Source organism: Hetaerina americana, unplaced genomic scaffold (assembly GCF_022747635.1).
Source record: "Hetaerina americana unplaced genomic scaffold, ioHetAmer1.1.p SCAF_12, whole genome shotgun sequence".
Classification (NCBI taxonomy): Eukaryota; Metazoa; Arthropoda; class Insecta; order Odonata; family Calopterygidae; genus Hetaerina; species Hetaerina americana.
In genome coordinates this window covers 22,590,470-22,614,885 of record NW_027286292.1, presented here as the reverse complement: position 1 = coordinate 22,614,885, position 24,416 = coordinate 22,590,470, and the positions used below count along the sequence as shown (strand labels likewise).

The window sequence follows — 24,416 nt, the reverse complement described above, 5'->3', positions numbered from 1 at the left end:
CACATGATATAATCTTTACCTATTTTTGAACAGGAACTAGCAATGATCTGACCAAATCTTCCAGCTAAATCCCTCTCTCATAAATGTACAAATTAGCCAATAAAGATTCTTTGTCCCACATTTTTCTTAATTTTTAAGCAGCTGTGTAGGAATATTTTCTACCCCCATGGGCTTACTCCATTTCCCTTAATGCCCTTCCTATCTCACCGTCGAGTGAGCTGGACCTAAGTTATCTTCATCTATATAAAATTCTGTCAATCCTTGCTGGCCTTTGTTATTAACCATTTAGTTCATCTATATATTCCTTCCATTTTTCTGGTTAAACTTATATTTCTCCTACTTATCTCTGATTGCTAAAACAGATTTTCCCTTCTTACCTCCTGACAGTGCTTTAACCCTCCTCTATAGTTCACCCTTTCAACTCCATCGCTCCACCGCTGACTCCTGTCTTATAAACTTCCTGGAACTAATCATTATCAATTTCAAAGCATAGTATTCGATGAAGAGGAGAGGGAGGAGGAATTTAAATAATTGCTGAAAAGAGGGCCAAGAAACCGGGTGGTAGGCTAAGGGGAAAAAAATGAATTCCTCATTATCTATTAGTTGGGATCATGCGCATTTAACGAAATAGGTAGGAGAACAGAAGGGAGAATGGGTTAGAAGCACTTGCTCATCAGCTGATTGAACGTTATTCGAGGAGTACTGGATGATCTTTAGATTGTCTTGTGAAAATTAATTATAAACTCAAATACATCCATTAACTCTGCCAACAAAGGTTCGATGGTTGTGGTCCTAAATACCACCGACTACACAGCATACAACTTTCCAATACCTTTTCCCATTGGCAAATACCCAAAGACTCAAAACCCACACTTCAGGAGGAACTCATTCAATTTCTGCCATCAACAGCCCCAATTAAGGTCTATTCCCTGGACATTGCCCTCCTTTCCCCTTCCTACCCATGCAGGCCTCTTTTCTATATCCTCCATAAGATCCATAAGCCTGAGTCCTGGTTGTCCGATTTCATCCTCTTACAATTCCCAGACAGAGCATTTAAGTATATATATATATGGGGGTCACGGTAGTCCAGGGGGGAGAGCGTTGGACTGCCGACCGGAGGGTCCAGGGTACAATTCCCGGGCGAGGCACCTGCAGCTCCACCCAAATTATGTGATTTTTCGGGTACCAGGTCTTCCTGGGAAACCATAGCCAGCACAGGGAAAGGAACTGGCCCCCCTACCCTGATGTGTGAATTTCACACGCCGTCGGGCTGTGTACTGGGTGAACTCTACCATCACCTACCAAACTGACCTTCTGGTTGATTACTGTGTTTATGGTTTTTTTTAGAAATATATTTTTTAACACATACACATTAAATGAAAACCTTCAAAAAAGGGGTTTCAGGTAAAAAAGAACTAATTAAAACAATAAATCCAACCAACACTTGTTTATTATTCAATTCATTAGAGCTGCATTTTTTATGTCATCAGGACAAGCTTAACTGACCACACAAAATAATTAAGCTGTATTGCTTTATTTTCTTAGGAAAGGAAATATGAAATAAATGGCAACTGACATTTATGATATAATGTAACAGATGCAACATTTAAAATAATACAATTTTAATAAAAACATTATTTTTGCTGGACCCTACCATAAAACCCTGATATCTCTTTTGGGAAAACCCATCAATAACTTGATCTAAGCTAAAATCACAAAACTTTTGATTGAAAATAAAGGAACATTACACGAGGATGCACATACATGAGCCTGGGAGGTGCTACCATTTATGACAAGAGCCACAGACAATGAATTCACAGAGTAGTAATTTAAATTACAGTTAAAAGATTACCATTAATAAAAGGTGAATAATTACAACATGAATTCATTAGCATGTAACTTAAAATACAAAAACTTCTTTCTGGTTACTGATTAAAATGGCACTTCCATAAAGAACTACAAAAATATTAATCAATAAAATATGCCTTTATGCAGCCACAGTTTATTTTGTTTTTATTTCCATAAAATTAAGTTAGATTTATACTTTCAAATATCTAAATAGCATTTTCTTAATGTTTAGTGTAAGGCACACTTTTTCATGAGAGGACTGATAAAGGCATTTTTGATAATATAGCTATGGGAATATACCTCATTCTATATGGTAAGGCATTCCTTATGCCAAAATTGGACCAAACTCAATGAAATTTTTTAACTCTTCCATAAAACAATGGTGTATGTTTTGGGTAAGTGGGTAACATTTCAAGTGATTTGAAGTACCTATTTAAAAACACAAATGAGAATGCTAAATAAAAAATTGGAAAATAAAGAATTTAATTTGAAATGTAGAATGACTGTGATGTATGCAGAGCGATTTCACAGGTTTAAGGGGCTGGGAGTGTGATGATTAGAGGGAGAAGAGGGCATCTGGGGTGGCAGGTTTACGAAGGAGAGATGGGGGTGGTGTGCAGGTAGGAAAGGCACACAAATAAAAATGTACTATTGCAGTCCACCAATAAGCCCAATCAAAATTACAGCAGATACGAGGGTGGTTCAATAAGTAAAAGTGTTCGACGACAAAGGGTGCTCCTGAGAGAAGTTTATGTTGTCATCATGTCCTGCCATCTATCAAACGACAGACGAAACAATTTTCAGACTGATTTAAAGGTTAGTTTGGATTTGGCAGCCATTCGAGTAAGACGTGTTTTGTGATTTTTGCTAAGATGGAAAAAGAGCAGCATTGTTCGGTAATTCGCTTTTTATTTTTGGATGGGAAGAAATGCAAGGAGATAAAAGCAAAGTTGGATGCTGTTTATGGGGACACTTCGCCATCTGTGACCACAGTTGGATATTGGTTCAACGAATTTAAACGTGGGCAACCATCTGCTTTTCATGAGGAGCGAACAGGACGCCAGGCAGACGTGGTTACCGAGGAAAACTTTCAAAAAGTCCACGCCATGATTCACGCTGATCGACGAATGAAAGGGCGCGAAGTAGCAGAGGCCGTGGGTGTGTCGACTGGAATGGCAATTTATATTTTACAAGTTGATAAGTTGGCGATGAAAAAATTGTCGGCCCAATGGGTGCCGTGATTGCTCACGGTGGACAACAAGCTGATTTGGAGTTGTCGCCGCCAAACTGCATGAACTACGTTATGAATTGCTGCCTCACCCCCCATATTCACCCGATCTGGCTCTCTGCGACTTTTTCTTATACCCTAACATGAAGAAATGAAATATTTAGCTCAAACGAGGAAGTTATCACCACGACAGAGGTGTATTTTGGGGAGTTCGACAAATCCTATTTTTTGGAGGGGTTAATAAAATGGCCGGAACGTTGGGAGAATTGTATCTTTCTAAAAGGGGACTATGTTGAAAAATAAAAAAAATATTTTTGAAAAAATGGTTTCTTCATTTCTAACACAAGTACTTATTGAACCGCCCTCATATATGCTAAACAACTTCCCTCATGCTAAAATTCCTAATCAAGTATATTATTCTGCACACTCATCAGAAAAAGTTAATTTATCACAGGAACATTCACAGCAAACTTCAAAAATTGATGGCCACAGCACTTACAGAAAAAATAACTGGGCTTCATAGAGATATTTTCACTAAAATCAGCCCAGTACTATTTACTCTCCAAAAATACAGTTGATAACAGTTACAAGTATATTTAAATAATTAATGGTAATTAAAAGTATTCTTTCAAACACTTGTCATCCTTCATAACCTCAAGAACACTTAATGAACTTGAAATGTATTCACATACATAAACCTGCTGATAATAAATTGTTACCTTAGTCAAATTTTAAATAGAATATCTAATTAAGTTTTTTCCTATTCAAAAACAAAATCTGGAAATGAAAACACTTATTTCATAAATAAATAGCTATTGGTTGGTTCATTCATTGACTTATTTTGGTTATCATTTGGATGGACTTACCATTGCTCAAATGCTAATGAATTTATATTCACAAAAAATAATCACCCAAATCATTAAACATTTTACTTAAAAGCTGTATTCGTCCAGTCTAATCATAATAAGGTCAAATTTTTATGCCAATGGTAGCTGGAATAGCAGGAGTGAATCGGGCATCGGTGATCGCTATTGATACCAATTGACATAAAAACACATACCAATGAAATGGCAAAATGTAATGATTAGGTACTTCACAAAAGAATAACACAAAATAACTAGAACAAAAGGAATGGACCTCATATTTAATTCCATTGTAAAAAAAAGACATATGGCTATTGGGGAAGGGTGGTGATTTCAAAGAGACAAGCTTCCTTGGATGGACTAAAAACAAAGGATCTTCAACTTGACAGGCCAATGCTGTACCAATTAAGCTATTAAAATTTTACTACATGTACATTTCTATATAGATTAACACATTTAAATGTGGATGAGCAAAAACGTTTCTAACTGGAAAATTGCGAGAAATTTTTAGAGTCAAAGATAAAATTATCATTATCTGCATTTTACAAGCAATGCAACTTCAAGGCTTTGGAAAAATCTGGGTTTAAAAAATCAGGCTTCAACACTGACAGAGCCAAAGCTGCAAAGGAGGCTGCCAAAACTGATTTTGAATATATCATGTCAAATTGAAATTGATAAGTAACCATCTCTTTTGTGTAATGGTTACTCACTTGAACTCAAAAAAGTAGATTCCAAGAAATTATTACATATTTAGAATTTCATGATGCAAACAAAAAAATCTAGGAAGTATTCATTGCCAGTAACTCAGTTACTTCATCACTGTATAAATATACATTCATAAATGTGTAAGCATTATAGCATAATGATTACACATTTATCAGAAAGCTTTTATTGTAAGCAAGTTAAATGTAGGGTAGTGTAGTCATAATTATATTAGGCTTGAAGTCCTTCCAATAACACACTTAAGAGGTTCTAGTACATTAAAGATATTAAACTAACCAGACAAAAATGTGTGATAAAAATAAAGTGGAAAATAACCAGAAGATAGGGCTTGCTGATTTACAATTCTGCCATGAATTGACCATAATACATAAATCCATGGCATGTCTATAAAACATTAATATGCCCAAGCATTATTTAGAATAACCAAGCATGCTCACAGTTACATTACATGTAGGCCACTTTCTGGAGCCATTGCTTTTCATGACATACTTTCTTAAGAACCAAACCCAAAATACAACTACAATCTTAAAGTTGCCAGACATAGGAGACTTGATAGGACTTCAACCATTAACTATAAAATACCAAAATGCGACAATGCAAGGTAGCCACACACAATGATCATGGGACAAAATTTTGCAGTGATTCATATTAATACAAAGAACAATGAATTTTTTAGACTATACCATAACCAAAAAAATGACATTATTCAAATACCATATTCAAGAACAATTAACAAAAAAACATAGGAATGGTCTAACTACTTCAATTATGACATTAAGTTTGAAACTTTGGATTTAATGAGTTATCATTAGTCTCAGGATAGGATATCACAGTTCTAAATTTTAACATGGTCTTAACAATACATGTAAACATCAGGAATTTTCCCATTACCACTCCTTTAGTGTGTAAGTGAATGTGAAAAAAGTATACATATACCCCAAAAAAATAACAAAGATTTACAGAAAGTAATTTTGTAGACATAAAAAATTCTTGCTTAACAGCATTAGAAGCAGCCTAATTTACTGTTTGGGCAAAGCATGGCATATACAACAACCACCGAGTCTCCCTATTATCATCAAAATAGTTTTCTACACAAATACTCCCTTCACTCTCAACTTATTAAAACATCAGATGCTAATGCTGTTTTAACTTTCCCAAAAGAACTTCAGAGTCAACTACTGTAACTGCACAAAATCTGATAACAGGAAAAAAGAGCCAATGCGAAGACATAGGTATCATATAAACTTGGAAGGTAGTCTCTCTTGAGAAAAATTAAGGCCCTTTCTTTAATTTTGTTATGAACAATAATGCCACTGCAGGTCAAAGGGAAAGAAAACAGAATTCAAGCTATGCATGGAACAAAGTAAACAGAGGTCATAAATGTACTTTTTCTCCATGTGTTTTTAACACAATTTGGGATATTTTAGGGTTCAGGATAATTGAGAAAAGAAATACGTCCCAACATTTTTAGGACAGCAATTGGGAAATACAAACCTTTTATGCAGTACTCTTAAATCTTGCTGAGAAAATACTCAGAAAAATTTTACAAATAAAATATTGCTTTGATAGAATACTGTCCAGAGGCTCAGAAGTACAAGCATAGAACAATGGATCTAAACTATACTTAAAGCATGGACTATAAGTAATTTCCTACTTTGTAGAAGATTTTTTCCACCTTCCATTTATTCACTCACCAAATTTTTTTCTCCTAATGATACCTTTTTTAAAGATACCTAGAGACCTCTCTCAATTCTAAGAGTTAAAAAATGGTTATTGTTTCCTATGTCTGATAAGGCCTGATGTAGTTAAATGTTTGACTTTGAACAACATACTGGCACTTGAAACAAATTGCCAACCTTTTCCAGCAATACCTAAAAATGGAATTTTTAGGCCTCAAACATCAATTGCTAAGAGAATCTTGATTCCCTTCATCACTTCTTGATTCTTTTTCTGATGATGTCTTCATTTTGATTATTCAAAAGCACTAATTTAAATATTCATGAATATGATGTTGTAGAAAGTTTTTGTAAAAATACCAGGTAAGTCCTAATGACTTTCAATTATTTAACCTGAATTTGACCCCAAAATACCACCAAGGCTGTAATAATGGTTTGAATCTTGATTGAGCAATTCATTGAAATATTTTATAACATGCATGTATTCTTAAGCCCTTCCATGAATGATTATAAGTCTCTCATGGTAAAAATGAAATAATAATTACATCCTTACAGCTAATTATAGCTGTTTAAATGCCAGACAAATATTGCTATTTTTATGTTGCAGTGCTTACAGAGTTTAAATTTATTTAATCGTTTGAAACAGATTAGGAATACCTAGATTTGTAAATAATCAATGAAGTTTAGCAACATACTAAAAGAGAAAAAAATGAACTGCTGCTCCAGACAATCTTTAATTAGAAAAACTAATTATGATTCAAGCATGCCTGAGGAAGGTGATGGTTTCATTTGAGTCATGGAGACTTAAGAAAGATAGGGTAAGGAAATACAAAATAACAAAACCTGGTGAGAAAAATATGCAGAAAAACTTTTTTCGTCAGTGATCGCATTAATACAGGATTGCGTTGAACTTACCAAGGAAGTATATTATCAATCAAGAAACAAAGTTTACATAAAACTACTCATACAACATAACTCACAATGAGCTGAAATATGTTTGCTTATACCCACTGCAAGGGAATAAAATTTTCCAGAATCTCAAAAATATTGTGATTCATTCAGAAAGGGGAGATTAGAATTATTTAAAAGAAGTGAAATTCTGGAGATGAAAGAAAAATAAAAAGTTGGGCGCATCTGCAAAATGGAACCTGTAACAGGGTTGATGGAAAGTTGAACAATGGAAGAACCAATCAGGAAGAAAATTTAGGATAAAGGGGACCTGATACCACTTTCTGAACAGTATTTCAATAATTCTCCATAGAATAACTTCTGGTATTCTCTTTTCTCAGAAAATAAAACAGAAGCTGGTTCACATGTCTCCCTTTACATATAATACTTTATCAAATAGCATAATCATACTCCTAACTTATCAAGCAAAATACTTCCATTCATCACAGTAGCATACAAAAGACTTAAAAAATACACAGTAAAACTCCTTATTTAGAATTTCCTTGAAACCTTGGAAAAAGTGTAAATTGTGTGATATGGAAAAATTCCTCTTTTTTAAATTCACGCAAACTCCAGTAAGGGTAACCATAAGAGTTAGGCTAATACATGTAGAACCAATATAAAAATAACTTATTCAACTATGTATGCACTATCTTAACAAGTTCCCAAACTGAATATCTTTTTTGATCCTAGCTTTCCTATTACAGAATGTGATAAAAATTTTGGGAAAATGGCATTCAAATTTCTGGAGGAAAATTTTAAATGGTTTTCTGAAGAACATGCACTCACTTTAAATGTTATCATATATCCATATCCACACTTTCTCAGTATATGTCATTACGACACTCACCTACAGGAGTCATTACAGAGTAATAATATGCTGCTCATATAGTGTGGTACATAGTATTCACCTCCCTTCATGCACCAATCTGGAGCATTAAGTAAGTAGGAGAAACTCACCTATCTGCCATGAATGGCACTGTATATACCATAATGCCATTTTCAAAATCTTAGCCCAAACATTTCATACTAGATATGTAATATGCATATTCATACCATCCATGCATTTAGAAATTTAAAATTTGCGACATCAGGAAAAAGTTGTATAATGTTTAAAATAGCCTGAGCATGGTCAAAAGCATTTAAAAGATTGAAGATATTTAGAAAACAAAGCAAAAAATATGGAAATAGGGTGAAATTGAAATAATGTTCACAGGGGATTTTACACAGGGTAGATCAATAGTAAAGTTGATGGGACTCAAAAAAATTTGTACATTATGGAAAAATGTAAATTCCGATTACCTATATAAGGGGTTTTACTGAATGTGTAAAGTGTCATTTATAGCTTTTTACAGCTCATTTTAGCAAACATTTCATTGACACAACTTGATTCTAATTTCATCTTTGCCTGTTTTACTTAACCCTTAATATTAATTGCATTACTAAAAATAGTTCTCCATGAATACATTTCTGCTAAGTACTAAGCATCAGACAAGTTCATGATTCGAATGGACAATTTTTCAGTAATTCTAATAAAATCCCCGATCTATACTGCTATAACTTTTGAAAAAAAACTTCTTGTTTACTTATAAAAGCAGTTGATATGAATTGTAAACAAAACAACCACACACTGAGTGGGAAAAATAAAATCAGTGATATGTAAAAACAACTTTAGCAAGAAACCACAGAATCATGTTAGGAAAGCTCAGCAGTCTTTTATGAATTCTTTGTCCACCATTTTGCATATTCACGGATATACTTAGACAGTAAGGCATACTTCAAATGGCTTAACATCTGCGTCACAACAGTCCAGAATGATGCAAGTTTGGTTGTTTTAGAAAATAATGAAAAGAAAAGCACAACAATTAATAATATTAACATCCAAGAAAATCTTCGCTCACAGATCAAAACCAACAGGAATATTACAATGTGTTCCATAGTAAAGAACTTTAAATACCAATAATGATGCTTTTAGCTGTCTTTTAAGAAAAATAATTTGCTGATACTCCAAAAAATTCATATTCCAAATTAACATGTCTGAGTATATCAATCACAGCAATGTGGACAATATTCTTGACGTCAAAGACAAACTCTTATAAAGAGCATATTGCATTCCCTTTTTCATCTAACTAAAACTTTGGTCAATAAAATTACTACACCTTGAGACCACAAGTTGGAAATGTATAAGTAGACATGTAAGATGTCCAACGGAAAAATATGCATCAATGATTGAATTGCTCAGTAGTTTATCAGAATAACAAATGTTTGCTAGCAAGGAGTGACTACCTAAGTAAATAAATTGCACTTTGAATAGAAATACTGAAAAATCTCAGATCAATCATTTGATTTATATTAATGACCGAAATTAGGTCTGTTGAGTCAATTTCATTCAAACACACCTCATGAAATGAAGTATAAATAACAACAGCTTTTCAAAAAACACTGCTCATGAACAATTACTAAAACAATTTCTCGATTCTAATTTAAGAACAGCCCACGTTCTTAGTTAAGTGTTCCTTAATATATGGAAAAAAATTAACCTACGCAATATTTAAATGACTTCTTAATAATGTTGTAACAACTAATGTATACATTATGTTGTATATGAGCACCATATTGAGGTAATCACTTTAAGAATCATTCAACACCTTTCACATTTCTCCAAAAGAAAAACTGATGATTACAAAGTAGTGGCAATGTAATCAAGAAAATTAATAAACATAATAAAGGAAACAAGAGTTGCAGAACTTAAAAATTCTGACATCAGCCATATTATTATAACCATGGCTTAACAGTGAGCCAGCCATATTTGAATATTTATGCTGAATGCCTCCAATGAATAAAAGCCTGACTACTTTAAAATATGGAATCAATTAAATGATAAAATTACCAAAAAACAAAACAATTATATAAATTGTACAAAATACAATATTCCCTCACAATATCACACATAGATAAGTATTTCCTTAATTATATGAGAATATATTTTCTAATATTGAACAGCAGTAAAAATTTGACAAAATTTTTAAATATGAGAACTCTTGTCTTGCCAATACTTAAAACAATATTTTCATTATTCATCAAAAAAGCTTCACGAGACTAGATCCACTTGTGTTAAATACACAGAATAAAGAAATAACCCTTGGAAAATGGATTTGTTTTCACGCATACATAAAAATTCACACAGACACACAAAACACATTCACACTACTTAATCACCAACATCGCTATCCCTGTCACCTATCACATAAAGGACCTTGAATGCTAGAGCAAGCAGGCCAGTGCCCAGTAAGTCACCAAGTGCTGTGAGATATGGGATTGCTGAGTTGTCTGGATCAATTTTTCTCACCCACATCCAGTAGATCATGATGTGGGCAATATATAATAATAGCACAACCTGAAAAGAAGATAACTTCATTCAGAAAGTTAATGAAAGTGTAGATTAATCTGTTTTTGTAACAGATTACTCTGCACTTGCTATCTTACACAGATGAACTTCGGTTATTCATTCTAACTGAAGGTAAAATTTTGAGAAGTCATAGTTGAGTAGTAATTCTGCTGGTGTTTCTTTACCTATTATGCTTCAAATTTCTCTATTAGAAACTCAAATGCAAATTTTATTGCAAACTCAAACATTTCTTCCATCGCCAATAATAGAAAACCACCTCTAATACAAACTAAATTCTTATTACAGCATCACCATTTTGTTTAATGTAAGCTATATGGGCGATAAATTTGGAGGGATATTTTTAGAATCGGTCATACCAAATGATATGCTATGTTCCAAAGACTGTGTTCTCACTCCCTCCAATATTTCTCAACATTTTCCCTATCTGTAGTTAGACCTTTATTTAGGTAACCACTTGCAATTCAATCCTAGTATTTTCCAATTGGACTATTCTTCAAAAGTAAATGTACAAACAATGGGCCTATGCATACATTTTGAATAAATTTTTCAGTGAAAAATGTCACTAGAAATTTTAGCCTGTTAACCATGCCCCCAGAGCTGCTCATTTAGACATTTAACACAATAAATACAAATTAGAGGAAAAAGTTATTTTTTTTTCATTCCAAGACACCATCACCAACATGCTATGCAAAAATGCATCCACTTCAATAAGTTTGAACTTATCTCAATAGATCATAAATCTATGACACATTGTGCTTCCTGCTTATCAAGCTTAAATTATTTTTCTCTTAGTCACCAGTGCTGAATGATGATTTTATATAGTATAACAAGCATATTTGAAAATGTGGCACTAATCAAAATATCTCAAATGCCAAAGCATGAAAGCAGAAATTTCATTATTAGAATTATAAAAAAGACAAATACAAAAAAGTGAGTTCATTTTCTTTACCTGGAGGAGAGCAGCAATCAAATATATTACTACAAATATAGGGGTAAGTGTGGTATGACCAGCTTGTAAATAGCTGATGGTATATGAAAATATCAAATGCCCAGGAACGACCATGAGCAACAACACCCGTGCAGTTCTGGCATGTCCTCCTGTAAAATAAATTGAACATTACTCAAATACCAATACAAACAGCATAAACATTAATAATTATTTTTATTGGCTCCATGGCATGAAATTTAAATGCATAGAACAGGGTATATGAATACAGCAGAAACAAACACAAACTTAATATGGAGACAGATAAATTTAAATAAAAGCATTTAAAAATACAACAATTCACCAGTGGATTAAAACATATTGATAACTAGATATTGGTATAACTTATGTTCAAACTTTGTGAAGTTTGAACATTGTGAAGAGATTTCCCTTAGTTTCCTTGCGAGGCATTTGTCGGTGTCACACCTGCAAAGACTGGATACAATATTTTATGATATGATGCTTTTACCATGTTTTAATGTTGCTTCTGCTGTTCTGGGATGAGACGAATCCAAAAAACTAAATATATTTAAAATCTACAATACGATACAATTATGATGTTTTGATGGTTACTCTGCTATTCTGGGCTGAGACGGCAAAAAAAATTACATTGAATGACAACAATTGTAAGCAAAATGTAGAGGCATGGTAAAGTGAGAATTTCAAATGATTTGAAATGGGCCTGACTGCTATTTTCCCCGGGTATTTTTGAGATTTCGAATGACCCATACCATAATTCCACATTTCAGCCAACTATGCATATATGAATAATAGTTGTAGCAAATAAAAGATCTATCAAATTACCGTGTGAACTGATGCTATCTGGCGACCATGACGCGGACATACATTGGAATAATAGGAAATTTTATTGAGCCTAATAAAAGTGTTTTAAATTGCAGGAAAACAAAAAATCAGATAATGCAAATATGGAGTTCATTTGTATTCAAGGGGATTATTTATATATATATATATATATATATATATATATATATATATATGTATATATATATATATGTATATATATATGTGTATATATATGTATATATATATATATATATATATATATGTATATATATGTATGTGTATATATGTATATATATACACATACATATATATATATGTATATATATTATTGTATATATATATATATATATATATATATATATATATATATATATATATATATATATATATATGTATATATATATATATATACAATAATATATATATATATATATGTGTGTGTGTATATATATGTATACATATACATATATGTATACATATATATATATATATATATATATATATATATATATATATATATATATATATACATAGACATATACATATATACATATATATATACATATACATATATATATATACATATATATATATATATATATATATATATATATATATACATATATATATATATATATATATATATATATACATATATATATATATATATATATATATATATATATATATATAGTTCCTTTCCCTGTGCCGTTTATGGTTTCCCAGTAAGAACTGGTACCCGAAAAATCACTTTAGCTTGGGTGGAGCTGCAGGTGCCCAGAGTGCCATGCCCGGGAATTAAATCCAGGACCCTTCGGTCAGCAGTCCAACGCTCTACCCACTGGACTACCGCGACCCACACATATATATATATATGTATGTATGTGTATATATGTGTACCGGTCGGTTCGTATATATATTATTATTAGTATTAGGTAATCTACCGGTTAAGGTGGGTTTTTGGATGGACATAATTACTAATTAAATAATTTATGACCCCTAGCAAAACACAACATCCTACTCTACATCAGGTCCCTCTTCAGCTCTGAGTACTTTCTTCCTCCCTTCATCCCATCCAACATCCTTATCCTGTTCCTTCCCTTTCCTCGTTTGCCTAACATTCTCCCCTCAATTACAGTCTTCATCCCGCTGCCGGTCAATAGCCCCTTCATCCACTTTTCCTGCCTCCATAGGATTTCTCCCAAGAAACCCCTCTCTTCGCCCACCATACCAAGTACCTCCTCATTTGTTTTCTTCTCTGTCCATTTAACTTCTCCATTCTTCTCCAAACCCACATTTCAAAAGCCTCCAGTCTACGTCCATCCTCCTGCTTCAATGACCATGTTTCCGTACCGTACATAGCTTCGCTCCATATCAAAGTTTTTACGAATCTTTTCTTAACATCCTTACTCAACGTCCCTGTCATCAACTCCCTTCTCCTTGTGAAAGCCTCTTTCCCTAACAAATTCTTCTCCTTATGTCCCTAATGCTTTGACCGTGTTGGTCCAAAACACTACCGAGATACGTAAACTGTTCTACCTGCTCTACTTTTTGCCCTCCTATTTTAATGCTTAGCTTAGCCTTTTTCTTTCTAGAAAATCGCATAACCTTTGTTTTATTAATATTGATTCTCATTCCATACCTGTCGCACTGAATTTCCAAATCACTAAGCAATGCTTGCAACCCCCTGGCTGACTGACAAACTAAAGCTTGGTCATCAGCAAACCTAACTGATTTTACGAATTCCCCACCCACTTTCATTCCTACCTGGAGTTCTTCCCATGCCTCTTCAATCATTTCCTCTGCATACAGGTGGAACAGCAACGGTGATAATGGGCAACCCTGCCTTACACCTCTTCCTAACACTGCCCATCCGGACTCCCCGTTCCCCACCCGCACCTGAGCAGTCTGAGACATGTACAGGTTGTGGATTAGCCTCCTTTCCCTCCTATCTATTCCTATTTTCTGCAATATACTCATTAGTTTTTCCCAATTCACTCTATCAAACGTTTTTTCGAAATCTACGAAACAGGCAAAAACCTCCCGGTTGTGTTCTATATTCCTCTCGATTAATAATCTCATTACTGCAATGGCATCACGCGTACCTCTCCCCTTCCTAAACCCAAACTGATCATCCCCTAAGTAATCATTTGCCCTACTCTCTATCCTTTTGCTTATGATCCTGAGAACAACTTTAGCTGCGTGGGATATCAAACTTATTGTCCTGTAGTCCCCACATGATGTAGCCTTTACCTTTTTCGGAATAGGAACTAAAACTGACCTCACTAAGTCTTCCGGCCAGATTCCTTCCTCATAAATACTACGAATCAGCCCATATAGCCTCTTCCTCCCACATTTTCCTAAGCATTTCAATAGTTCCGCGGGAATGTTATCCACCCCCACGGCCTTATTCAGTTTCATCTCCCTTAATGCCCTTTCTATTTTATCATCGAGTATGCCTGGACCTAAGCTATCTTCCTCTACGTCATATTCTTTTTCAATGTCTAACTTTGTTGGTCGAAGTTCTTTACTATACAGTTCTTCTATATACTCCTTCCATCTCTCTTGGATCTTTCCTGTGTTAACTATTACCTTACCCGCCTTATCTCTAGCTGTTAGCACAGATCTCACTTTCTTAATTCCCGATAAAGATTTAACTTTGCTGTACAGCGCACCGATTTCACCCTTCCTCTGCAGACTTTCCATATCCTCACACTACGTCTTCCACCATGCTTCTTTTGCTTTATTTGCTGCCCGCCTCAATTTATTGTTTAATTCTTAGTACTTCATTTTGCCTAACTCTGTATTTACATTCTTCCATTTTCGCCGCTCATCCATCTTTGTAATAATCTCATCCATGATCCATGGTTTCCTAGTCCTGTTAGCATTATCGGTTCCAATAGTGTCTTTTGCGGCTTTAGACAACCCTTTCTTGATACTTTCCCATTTTTCTTCGATAGTACTAAGCTCTTTACCATCTTCCATGATTTCCTCTACCGCTTGCTTGTATTCCTTCCTTTCCAAACCATTTAATGCTTCTAGATTCCATTTTCTAACTCGTCGCCCCTGCCTTATTATTTTTGAAACTATATTTCATAACTACTAAATTATGGTCAGAGTCCGCATCCGCTCCCAGGAAGCTGTGCGAATTTATCACACTGTTCCTAAACCTGTGTCTAACCAGGATATAATCTAGCTGATACCTTTCTGAGTCACCTGGCATTTTCCATGTATACCTGCGTCTTTTGTGGTGTCTAAACCAAGAGTTGGTGAAGACTAACCCCTGTCTCCTGCAGAACTCAACTGCTTTCTCCCCTCGGTCATTCCTTGTGCCTAAACCGTAGTCCCCGACCTCATCACCATCTCTTCCTTCACCTACCGTAGCATTCCAATCCCCCATCACTATCAAATGTTTCCCTGCAGGAACATACGTGATTATGTCTTCTAAATGATCGTATATCCTATCGACCTCTTCTTCCGTATGCTTGCTCGGTGGCATGTATACCTGAATAATAACCAAGTTCGTCGGTTCTAATTTTATCTCTACTAGTAATAATCTATCCGTTACCTGCTCTATGTTGACTACACTTCTTCCTACCTCTTCGTTTAATACTATGGCAACCCCTTGTTGGCTCTCGTTCCCACCGCTGTATATTATTCTATACTTATCACTCCAGTAATCCCAGCTATCTTTCCATCTCACCTCGCATAGACCTAAAATATCTATATTTCCCCTTCCCATCTCTCGCTTAACATTCTCCAATTTCCCTGTCCTCATCATTGTCCTAACATTCCTATTCTAACTAATTTGGTCTTCTTCGCCTGCGCCTTCTATCCTGCTGCCGCTGGTTTTCCCTTGCAAGGGTTTCGTGGGATGACGACCGCGGAAGCCTTGCCTCCCTCGCTGCTGGGCACGACACACGGCCGATTGGGCTGAGCCCCGTAGTTGCCAGGGCTCAAAATCTCTGTATTGTCCATCATTTAAATCTTGGGAATGATAATTGAGGTGGTTTCTCTTTGCCTTCCTCAATAGTGTTTTTAACGTGACACCATCACTTACTGGCCACCCCACTGGGGTCAGATGCCATTGCAGCCGCCTCATTGAGGAACAGATGCTGCGTGGACTACCTTTTGTCTGGCTCCTAACCTTCAACCTATCTGGCATGGGTGACCCTACCAGGAGCAATTATTATTACTCCCACCAGCACAGCTCTAGAGGTCATCAGAAGACACAAGCCCTTCCACCACGTCAAGGTTGTAGTCCGGGGAGGGATATACATGTATACATACATATATATATATATATATATATATATATATATATATAAAACATATATATACATATATATATATATAACATATATATACATATATATATATATATATATACACACACACACACACACACACACACACGAGGGTCATCCGGAAAGTAGTACCCGTTCGTGAAATAAAGACACAAAAGTAAATATTAACAAACATAAAAAATTTTATTTGAAAGAGGATACTTTAAACTACTTCTCAACATAATCTCCAAGCAAATTAAGGCATTTGTCATAACGTGTGACAAGTTTCTGTATTCCTGCTGCATAGTCCTTCGCCGCCAGCTCATTGAGATACGCGAGGGACCCATCTTGCACAAATTTTTGCATAATGCAGATGGTGTTTAACAATTTCATGAACAATTGTTCGAGAAACATTGGGAAAATGCTCACAGATGTCATCAATTGTGACGCGCCGATCGTTCCTCACGAATTCGTCAACTGAGCTCACCAGTTGGTCTGTAATGACAGACGGTCTCCCCCAACGCTCATCGTCGTGTGTGTTCCCCCTCCCCATGTTGAAGTTGCGACACCACCGCCGAACAGACGACTCGTCCATTACATTGTCTCCATACACCTCCTTTAATTGGCGATGAATATCACATGGGCGAACGTTTCTTGCATTGAGGAATTTAATCACTGCCCTCACTTCACAACTGGCGGCGTTCTCAATTTTTTTAAACATTGTAAACAATCACAGAAACAACACAGGCAATGCTAGCGTCACGCAACTTGGCTCAGAGAAGGCAGACAAGCCACTGAAGCTATCTGACCTCGTCCAGCGGCTACTCGCGTCGTCAGCACTTCATGCGGCACGAACGGGTACTACTTTCCGGATGACCCTCGTGTGTGTATATATATATATAACATATATATACATATATATATATGTATGTATGTATGTATATATATATATATATATATAACATATATATACATATATAACATATATACATATATATACATATGTATACATATATCTACATATAACTCTACCATTACCTACCATAACCTACTAAACCGACCTTCGGGTTGATTACTGTGTTTGTTTTTTTAATACGTAAATGTGTGTGTATTTCTATCCAAGCATGTAAGTACATACCTGGCTTACAAAATGCACTCCATGGATTCATGCAGATGCCAGATTCATATAATGGAAGTTTACCAATTTTGCCATCCTTGTGCAATGCAGTGGAAATACGGCTAGCTTGCACAGCTACTAAATTCCCACCAACACCATTTATCACAGGCTGAAACACTGCAATGCCTTTAAAATTGGCAACAGTGAAATCTAATATAAGACCACCAACACTGAAAAAATATAACATTTCATCTTTATTAACAATGGTATAAACCCACTAAAACGTGACAATTATAAATTAACTTAAAATATATTCACATATGGCCAAGAGCATATGGTCCATCTGAGAGGACTCCCAGTAGCCCTAGCTATTCATCATCCCGACCCCAAATAATCAGCGTAAATAGTTTGCCAGTGCTTTAATGTATTTTAATGTTACTACCACATGGAAAATAATTCAATTTTTGCAAAATATTTTAACAGATAAATTAGACAATTGCTCCTATATTAAAAATCTTTTCGAAGGAAATGAAAATAAAGATTGTCAATCAAAGAAGTACATGCAGTCCATTGCTCAAACTAATGAGGACTGTTTAAGAAGGCCTATTGTAGCACAACTGAACATTTTCAAGAAGTAATTCCTTCAGTGCAAAATGAAAGCCTTTTCTAATGGATTAAATGAAATTATCCACTAACACAGAAGCTAAAGGGGAAGAAACTCAATTGAATGGGAGGAGGGAAACCAACAAAACATTTCCCTATTCCAATTTGCTTCATATAAAACATTGAGCTCAAAAGACTGGGTACTGTAGTAATGTTAATACATTTGTTTTACAAACACCAGAATGCCTCTTTCCTACCCGAATTGATAATTCACAGATCAGGATACACTACCTGCTAATCACCATAGCAGAAATCACAGGCACCCAACCACTACTCAGCACTTCTCTGGTATAAGGATTTCGAGATGCAACCCAAGCCCACACAGGAGTAAGGAAAATTCCACCAAATATTATTAAAGGAGCAAGCCATCTATCATTACCTGCAATAAATTATTTAGATGAAGCCACTTCATGAACAGTTAAGATACACTTACAAAAATGTACTGATTAATTACAACCTTGCATTATCACTTTTCAGTGCACATACTAAGGTCATTTCAGAGTGTGATGGGGTTTAGCCCATTGCTCATATTGGAGCTAGCAGCTTCAGGAGCTAATTAAATCAGATAAAATTCAGCGAAGTAAGCAAAAATATTATTTATCTTATTAAGATATTTGCTTCTATAAGCGAAAAGCATTCAGCCACAACATGGTATACAGGCAGTTACACTTGAAAACCTCTTTGATATTACTGACTTGCTGCAACATTGTTGTAAATCAATGACCAAGGTGAATGGATGAGACTATATTTACACCTTTACGTCATCTTAAACCTTATAAATGTAAGAAAAAATACAAGGCAGAAGAATTGCAATGCTCTTAGAACAAAACAAAATTTCAAGAACACAATATGAAAGATAAATATTACAAATTAATTAATTAAGGCAGGCCTAAATGTAACAGCATTTATAATATAAGGAAAATTTCAGGACAAAAATATTGAAAATATTATTTTAAATATACACCTAAGAGTTTATATTAAAATAAAATGTTAAGAATATGTTTTCATTGAAATTATTTGCTTTATATCACACATTTAAATATTACTCTCAAAAGACTAGGTGCTGCAGCAGTGTTAATCCATTTTTTTACAAAATACAGATATCCACATGACGGTTCAAGAGAGACTCAGATAACAACTAACATTGCTGTACATGTTTTCTTAAAGTACACAAATATGTGAGAACCAAAAAACAAACCTATAGCATCAAAGAGGAGGGACGAGATCCAGGAGAGAAGAGCCAAGGTGGTTAGGTCACCAAGACTGGCTGCAATTGGTGTTGCTACATTATCTGGGTTGATATTACAATGTCTTGAGCATACAATAACTGCTACCATTACAAGACCTGAAAGAAAGAAATTACAATACAGACCACTTTCAATGAGTCAAATGAAAAAGCTAATCACTTCAATTACCCAGTACAAAGCTGGCTAGTGATGCTGTTACAAGACTGCTAGCACACAAGAGAAGTCCATGATCCAGGTTAAATTTCCCTTCAGGCACCCATCCCATTACCATGGCAGCCAAAGAAGCCAAGAAGCCCACAACAATAGCTTGACACTAAATAAAGTAAAAGAGCCTAAATAAGTACCAAATCACATGTGCATTTGATACATTACTACTCTCATTACAATATTAAGTTTCCAGAACACCACCAATAAAACATAACATATCATATTCTGACATGAAATCAAAAGAAAATTTATCATTAAATAATATTGTTAGGTCACTTCATAGATTTTATGCAATGAGAACAGAGAGCAATGCATTTTTCCAGGTCCATTTCTACCTGTCAGCAAAAATATCCATAATGTTTAAGGTATATCAGAAAGTTATTAAAACAAAAATTAAAAAAGTTAATACTGCCATATTATATTATTAGGTAATTTATGTCCAAAAATTGCTAAAAAAAATCACAGCATGCAATATGGATCAATGCCCATCAAGACCAGTTGTGGACTTTCCAGAAGTAACAGAATTTCTAGATGCAGTATTCAGACACTAGCAAATCAATTCTAAATTTAAAAAAAATATTTTTTTTAAGATAATTACTTATTATGGCCAGAACTGCATGTGGAAATGGAAGAAATAAGGCATAAATTCATGTTCAATGTATATTTTACACGAGGAATTAAAAGGAGTGATCAACTGAAACTTGCACGAGAATAGTTTGAAAAGTCCATTGTAAGTCAGAGAGATTGAATCACTGATGGTTACTGACATTCTTACTAGTTTGTGGTATCACTTGAAGCAATAACACAACTAATTTTCAGCAAGATTGGCCTATTACTATGTTCAGGGTTAATTTTAATAGAATAGGTTGTGTGATTTTTAGAAAATGGATGAGAGAGTTGTTTGGATCAAACATTATTTTAAGAGGGGCATAGAGCCTCAAGAGACTAAAGAAAATCTTGATAAATATAATGATAAATGTATGCCTTCCTTTGGAAGGTTTTATAAGTGGTTTCAAAATGTTTTGAGTGACTTTATCAGCACAGGTGATGCCAAATATACTGGATGCCCAGTACAGGTCACTACACCGAAATTATTGATAATATCCATGATGTGATGATTTATAGAAAAGTGAAGGTGGGTGATACAACTAATGCTGTAGGCATCTTGACTGAGTGGGTATATAATACTTTGCATTAATATTTGGTTGTAATAAAGCTCTTCACAAAATGGTTACCACAATCCTTACAGCAGACCAAAAACGAAATCAAGTGACATGTTCCATGGCCGGTGGTTCACTATTTCAATGAAAATGCAGAACTTAAGGAATCGTTTCATTACTGTGGATAAAACATGGATACACCAATACAAGCCTGAAACTAAGGACCAGTCGAAGTAATTGGTTGCCAGATTGGAGTCTGCACCATAGAAGACAAAGGCCATTCCTTCAACTTGAAAGGTCATGGTGACTATTTGGAAAAGGGTCTTTATTATAGGTGCATACTATGCATCATTGCTAGACTATTTTGAAAACAAGCAGCAAGAAAAGCATCCATGACCCACCATTAAGTCCTTTTTCATCATGACATTGATCAATCCTCTACAGTTGTTGATATAAAATTGATGGCAGTTACAATTATAAATAGTTCCTTATTCCAAATATTGTCCAGGTATGGCTCCCTTGAGCTACTAATTGTTCTCCAATACGATGAAATAGCTGGTGGGAAATATATTTTATTCAAACAAGGAAGTGACTGTGGAAACAAATGCCTTTTCGACAAGTTTGAATAATCACATTATTCTAAAAAGATCAACTAAATGGTGCACTGTTAGGCAAAATGACTACACCTAAAAAGAGACTGTTGAAAAATAAAAATAGTTTAGCTTGAAGTCCTTTTCAGCTTTACATGGACATTGTACACCATTACCATAAAATTGTTTGCTCATGGTTCTGATAATAAAAGATGTTTACTAGATATGCCCACTGAAAATGGTATTTGGCACAGCAAAAATATTTTAATAGACTTGCAGAGGAGTTTTTTCTGAATTACAGACCATAACAAACATACACCATTCAAAAACAGACCAAAAGTAATAAAAAAACCTCTGGTGGAATAACTTTTTTTGAAGTTTTAATCAATCTTAAATAAAGTTATGAATAAAGAAACAGCCTTTGGTGAGAATCCAAATAATCAACCATACCCACAAACCAATATACCAACGATTATCCACATTTAATTTGCAGTATTGTCTAAGAAACCATACTCTTACTTGAAGTTCAAGTGATATTGTATGTTATCGTAAACCAGAGATGGTACCGCGCAGGGTCATGAGAAGCAATAGCAATTATGTGTCCCTATAATCACTCTTATACTGAAAAAGCCAAAACTTTGCATCTGCTCATGTAAACAAAAGTTACACATATGATTGAAGCTTTGTATCCACAAGGCAAATAAATGGATTTGGAAGACCCAAGACAAAGAGGAGAATATATTCCAGCACAGATATCCTGGTTGGAAATACACCCAATGTCTAATCCAAATATCATGGGTTGGAATTCCACCTGGGCCATGTTTCATTATACTCAAAAGGCTTATTAATGAGATCACAAAACATAAACATTATGCATCCAAACTAAAAACCAAATTGTTACTGCAACAATAATTTATCTTCCAAAAACACTTTATTCAAAAAAATTGAGAATATACATTAGGCTACACAAACAGCGACCACTTGCCTGTATAAGAGATAAGTTGCCAATGATCATGCTCCATTGCTCCTTTGGACTGTCCATATGGCCCAGATTAGCATGAGTGGAAAGACGTGATGCTAAAGTCATTTCTAAATTCCCTTTGAGTCCTAAAAGTGCTGGTACCAGGATAAAAACTTCAGATACCACTCGGAATACAGGCCAATGCTGTGGATATAAAAATAAGAGCAATTAGTCTCATGTGAGTGATACGACAACTCTGACCCTGTATCATTTCTAAGAGAAATTTCCTTTAAGTACCTGCACCACATCAAGCACAAGCCCAGCTCCAACCATTCCAAGGCCTGCTACCAAAAACGGTATGAACACTTGAATGGTTATGGACCACACACCCTCACCATCTTGAGGGGGCTCGCTGGGAGGGCGACGTGATGCCTTGGTAGGTTTCTCTTTGGTCATGTTCAGCAACAATTCGGTGTCGCCTGCAGCCACCTCACCACTCAGCTCCAACTCCCCTTCGCCTGAACTGCCCCCCGAATCCATCTTCCTGTGTTTCCTTCGGTGGGCCCTATTCCTGCCACGACTCTTCGATGGCATTTTGTCTCACAGTATTACTGATCTAATAAGAAAATGTTCCATTTAGGTGTACACCAAATGACATGACAGGAATAATCAAGGAATTTAGGGCACATTCCTAATTAAATGTGAAATTGGTATAAACCTTGTATGACTGTGAAATAAATGAGTCATATTTAAACATAAATAATGTGCACTACACCCTTCAAATCACTTGAATTAGTTTATTTCAACAGAGTTACTAAAAAAGAATGTCTTGAAATTCGCAGTGGATGTTTCGGGGGAGAAGGAAAGATATTAGTTGTCACCAACCAAAGGTATCACACCAAAGCAGAGCGGACAAAGGTAATATCACTCAGACCACATAGATTTGAATCCAGGCAGGGGTTAATTTTTCAGTTGTATCCCAACTTCTAATTGTGTGTTCCACTTAAGTTTGCTCTGCATTGGATGTTAAATTGCTAAACCCTTGATTTCTTTCATTAACAGCATCCTTAAGTCAATGCCAGGTTTTTCTCTAGCCCTCTTCTATTCCCTAACATTACCACCAAGCTATCAACACATTCCTTGGGGCACATATAATGTCAGATATTGACCACCTCAAAAGAACTATTAACTTACTACTCTCCACCCTAATAGAATCTCTTTCAAAAGGGAAATGCCATCTGATGTAATTTATCCCATTTCCTTAATGAATTTCTAATTCCATACGATTTAGCTAACAACTTGCATGGAAATTTACTCCATTTTATATACTATCATTTAAATCAGTTATGATTCCAGCAGCAAGGTAAGAAATATGCACACCATTATTCCCCAAAAGCAGCATGTATCCACATTTATACAATATCAATTTTCTAATTTGTAGTAAGAAACACTTTCAACCAAAGCAGCAAAAGCAATGAAATACAATGGGGAGCTAATTTTTTAATTCCAAGGCTATCATTTTAAAAGGAAAATAAAATTCTGGACATTTAATATTCTTCATGTGCAAATAAGCTTTTCTATTCAAAATTTCCATGCTCCTGTTCATAGGTATTCACATTGAAACAAGATTTACATCAGAGCTCAATTGTGAAAAAAATAAACTGCTTGAGAACTGAATAAAATCCTGTGGCTATATCAAAA

General features: G+C 34.9%; 1 protein-coding gene across 2 annotated transcripts in view; it reads right to left on the bottom strand.

The window, feature by feature from the left end:
• Positions 1 to 4,190: 4,190 nt before the first annotated feature.
• Positions 4,191 to 24,416, bottom strand: part of LOC139685732 (solute carrier family 41 member 1-like) — a 22,270-nt gene continuing 2,044 nt past the window's right edge. Inside the window, exons 3-10 of one of the 2 annotated variants that reach the window (XM_071582780.1) lie at positions 23,013 to 23,331; positions 22,740 to 22,919; positions 19,966 to 20,110; positions 19,749 to 19,895; positions 18,782 to 18,929; positions 17,909 to 18,117; positions 11,645 to 11,793; positions 4,191 to 10,683 (exon numbers count right to left, since the gene is read on the bottom strand). In XM_071582780.1, coding sequence (XP_071438881.1) covers positions 10,498 to 10,683; positions 11,645 to 11,793; positions 17,909 to 18,117; positions 18,782 to 18,929; positions 19,749 to 19,895; positions 19,966 to 20,110; positions 22,740 to 22,919; positions 23,013 to 23,309 — 1,461 coding nt within the window. In that variant the 5' untranslated portion in view covers positions 23,310 to 23,331 and the 3' untranslated portion in view covers positions 4,191 to 10,497. Of the gene's footprint in view, positions 10,699 to 11,644; positions 11,794 to 17,908; positions 18,118 to 18,781; positions 18,930 to 19,748; positions 19,896 to 19,965; positions 20,111 to 22,739; positions 22,920 to 23,012; positions 23,332 to 24,416 lie in introns of both variants that reach the window. The other variant, XM_071582779.1, reaches the window with a different exon arrangement.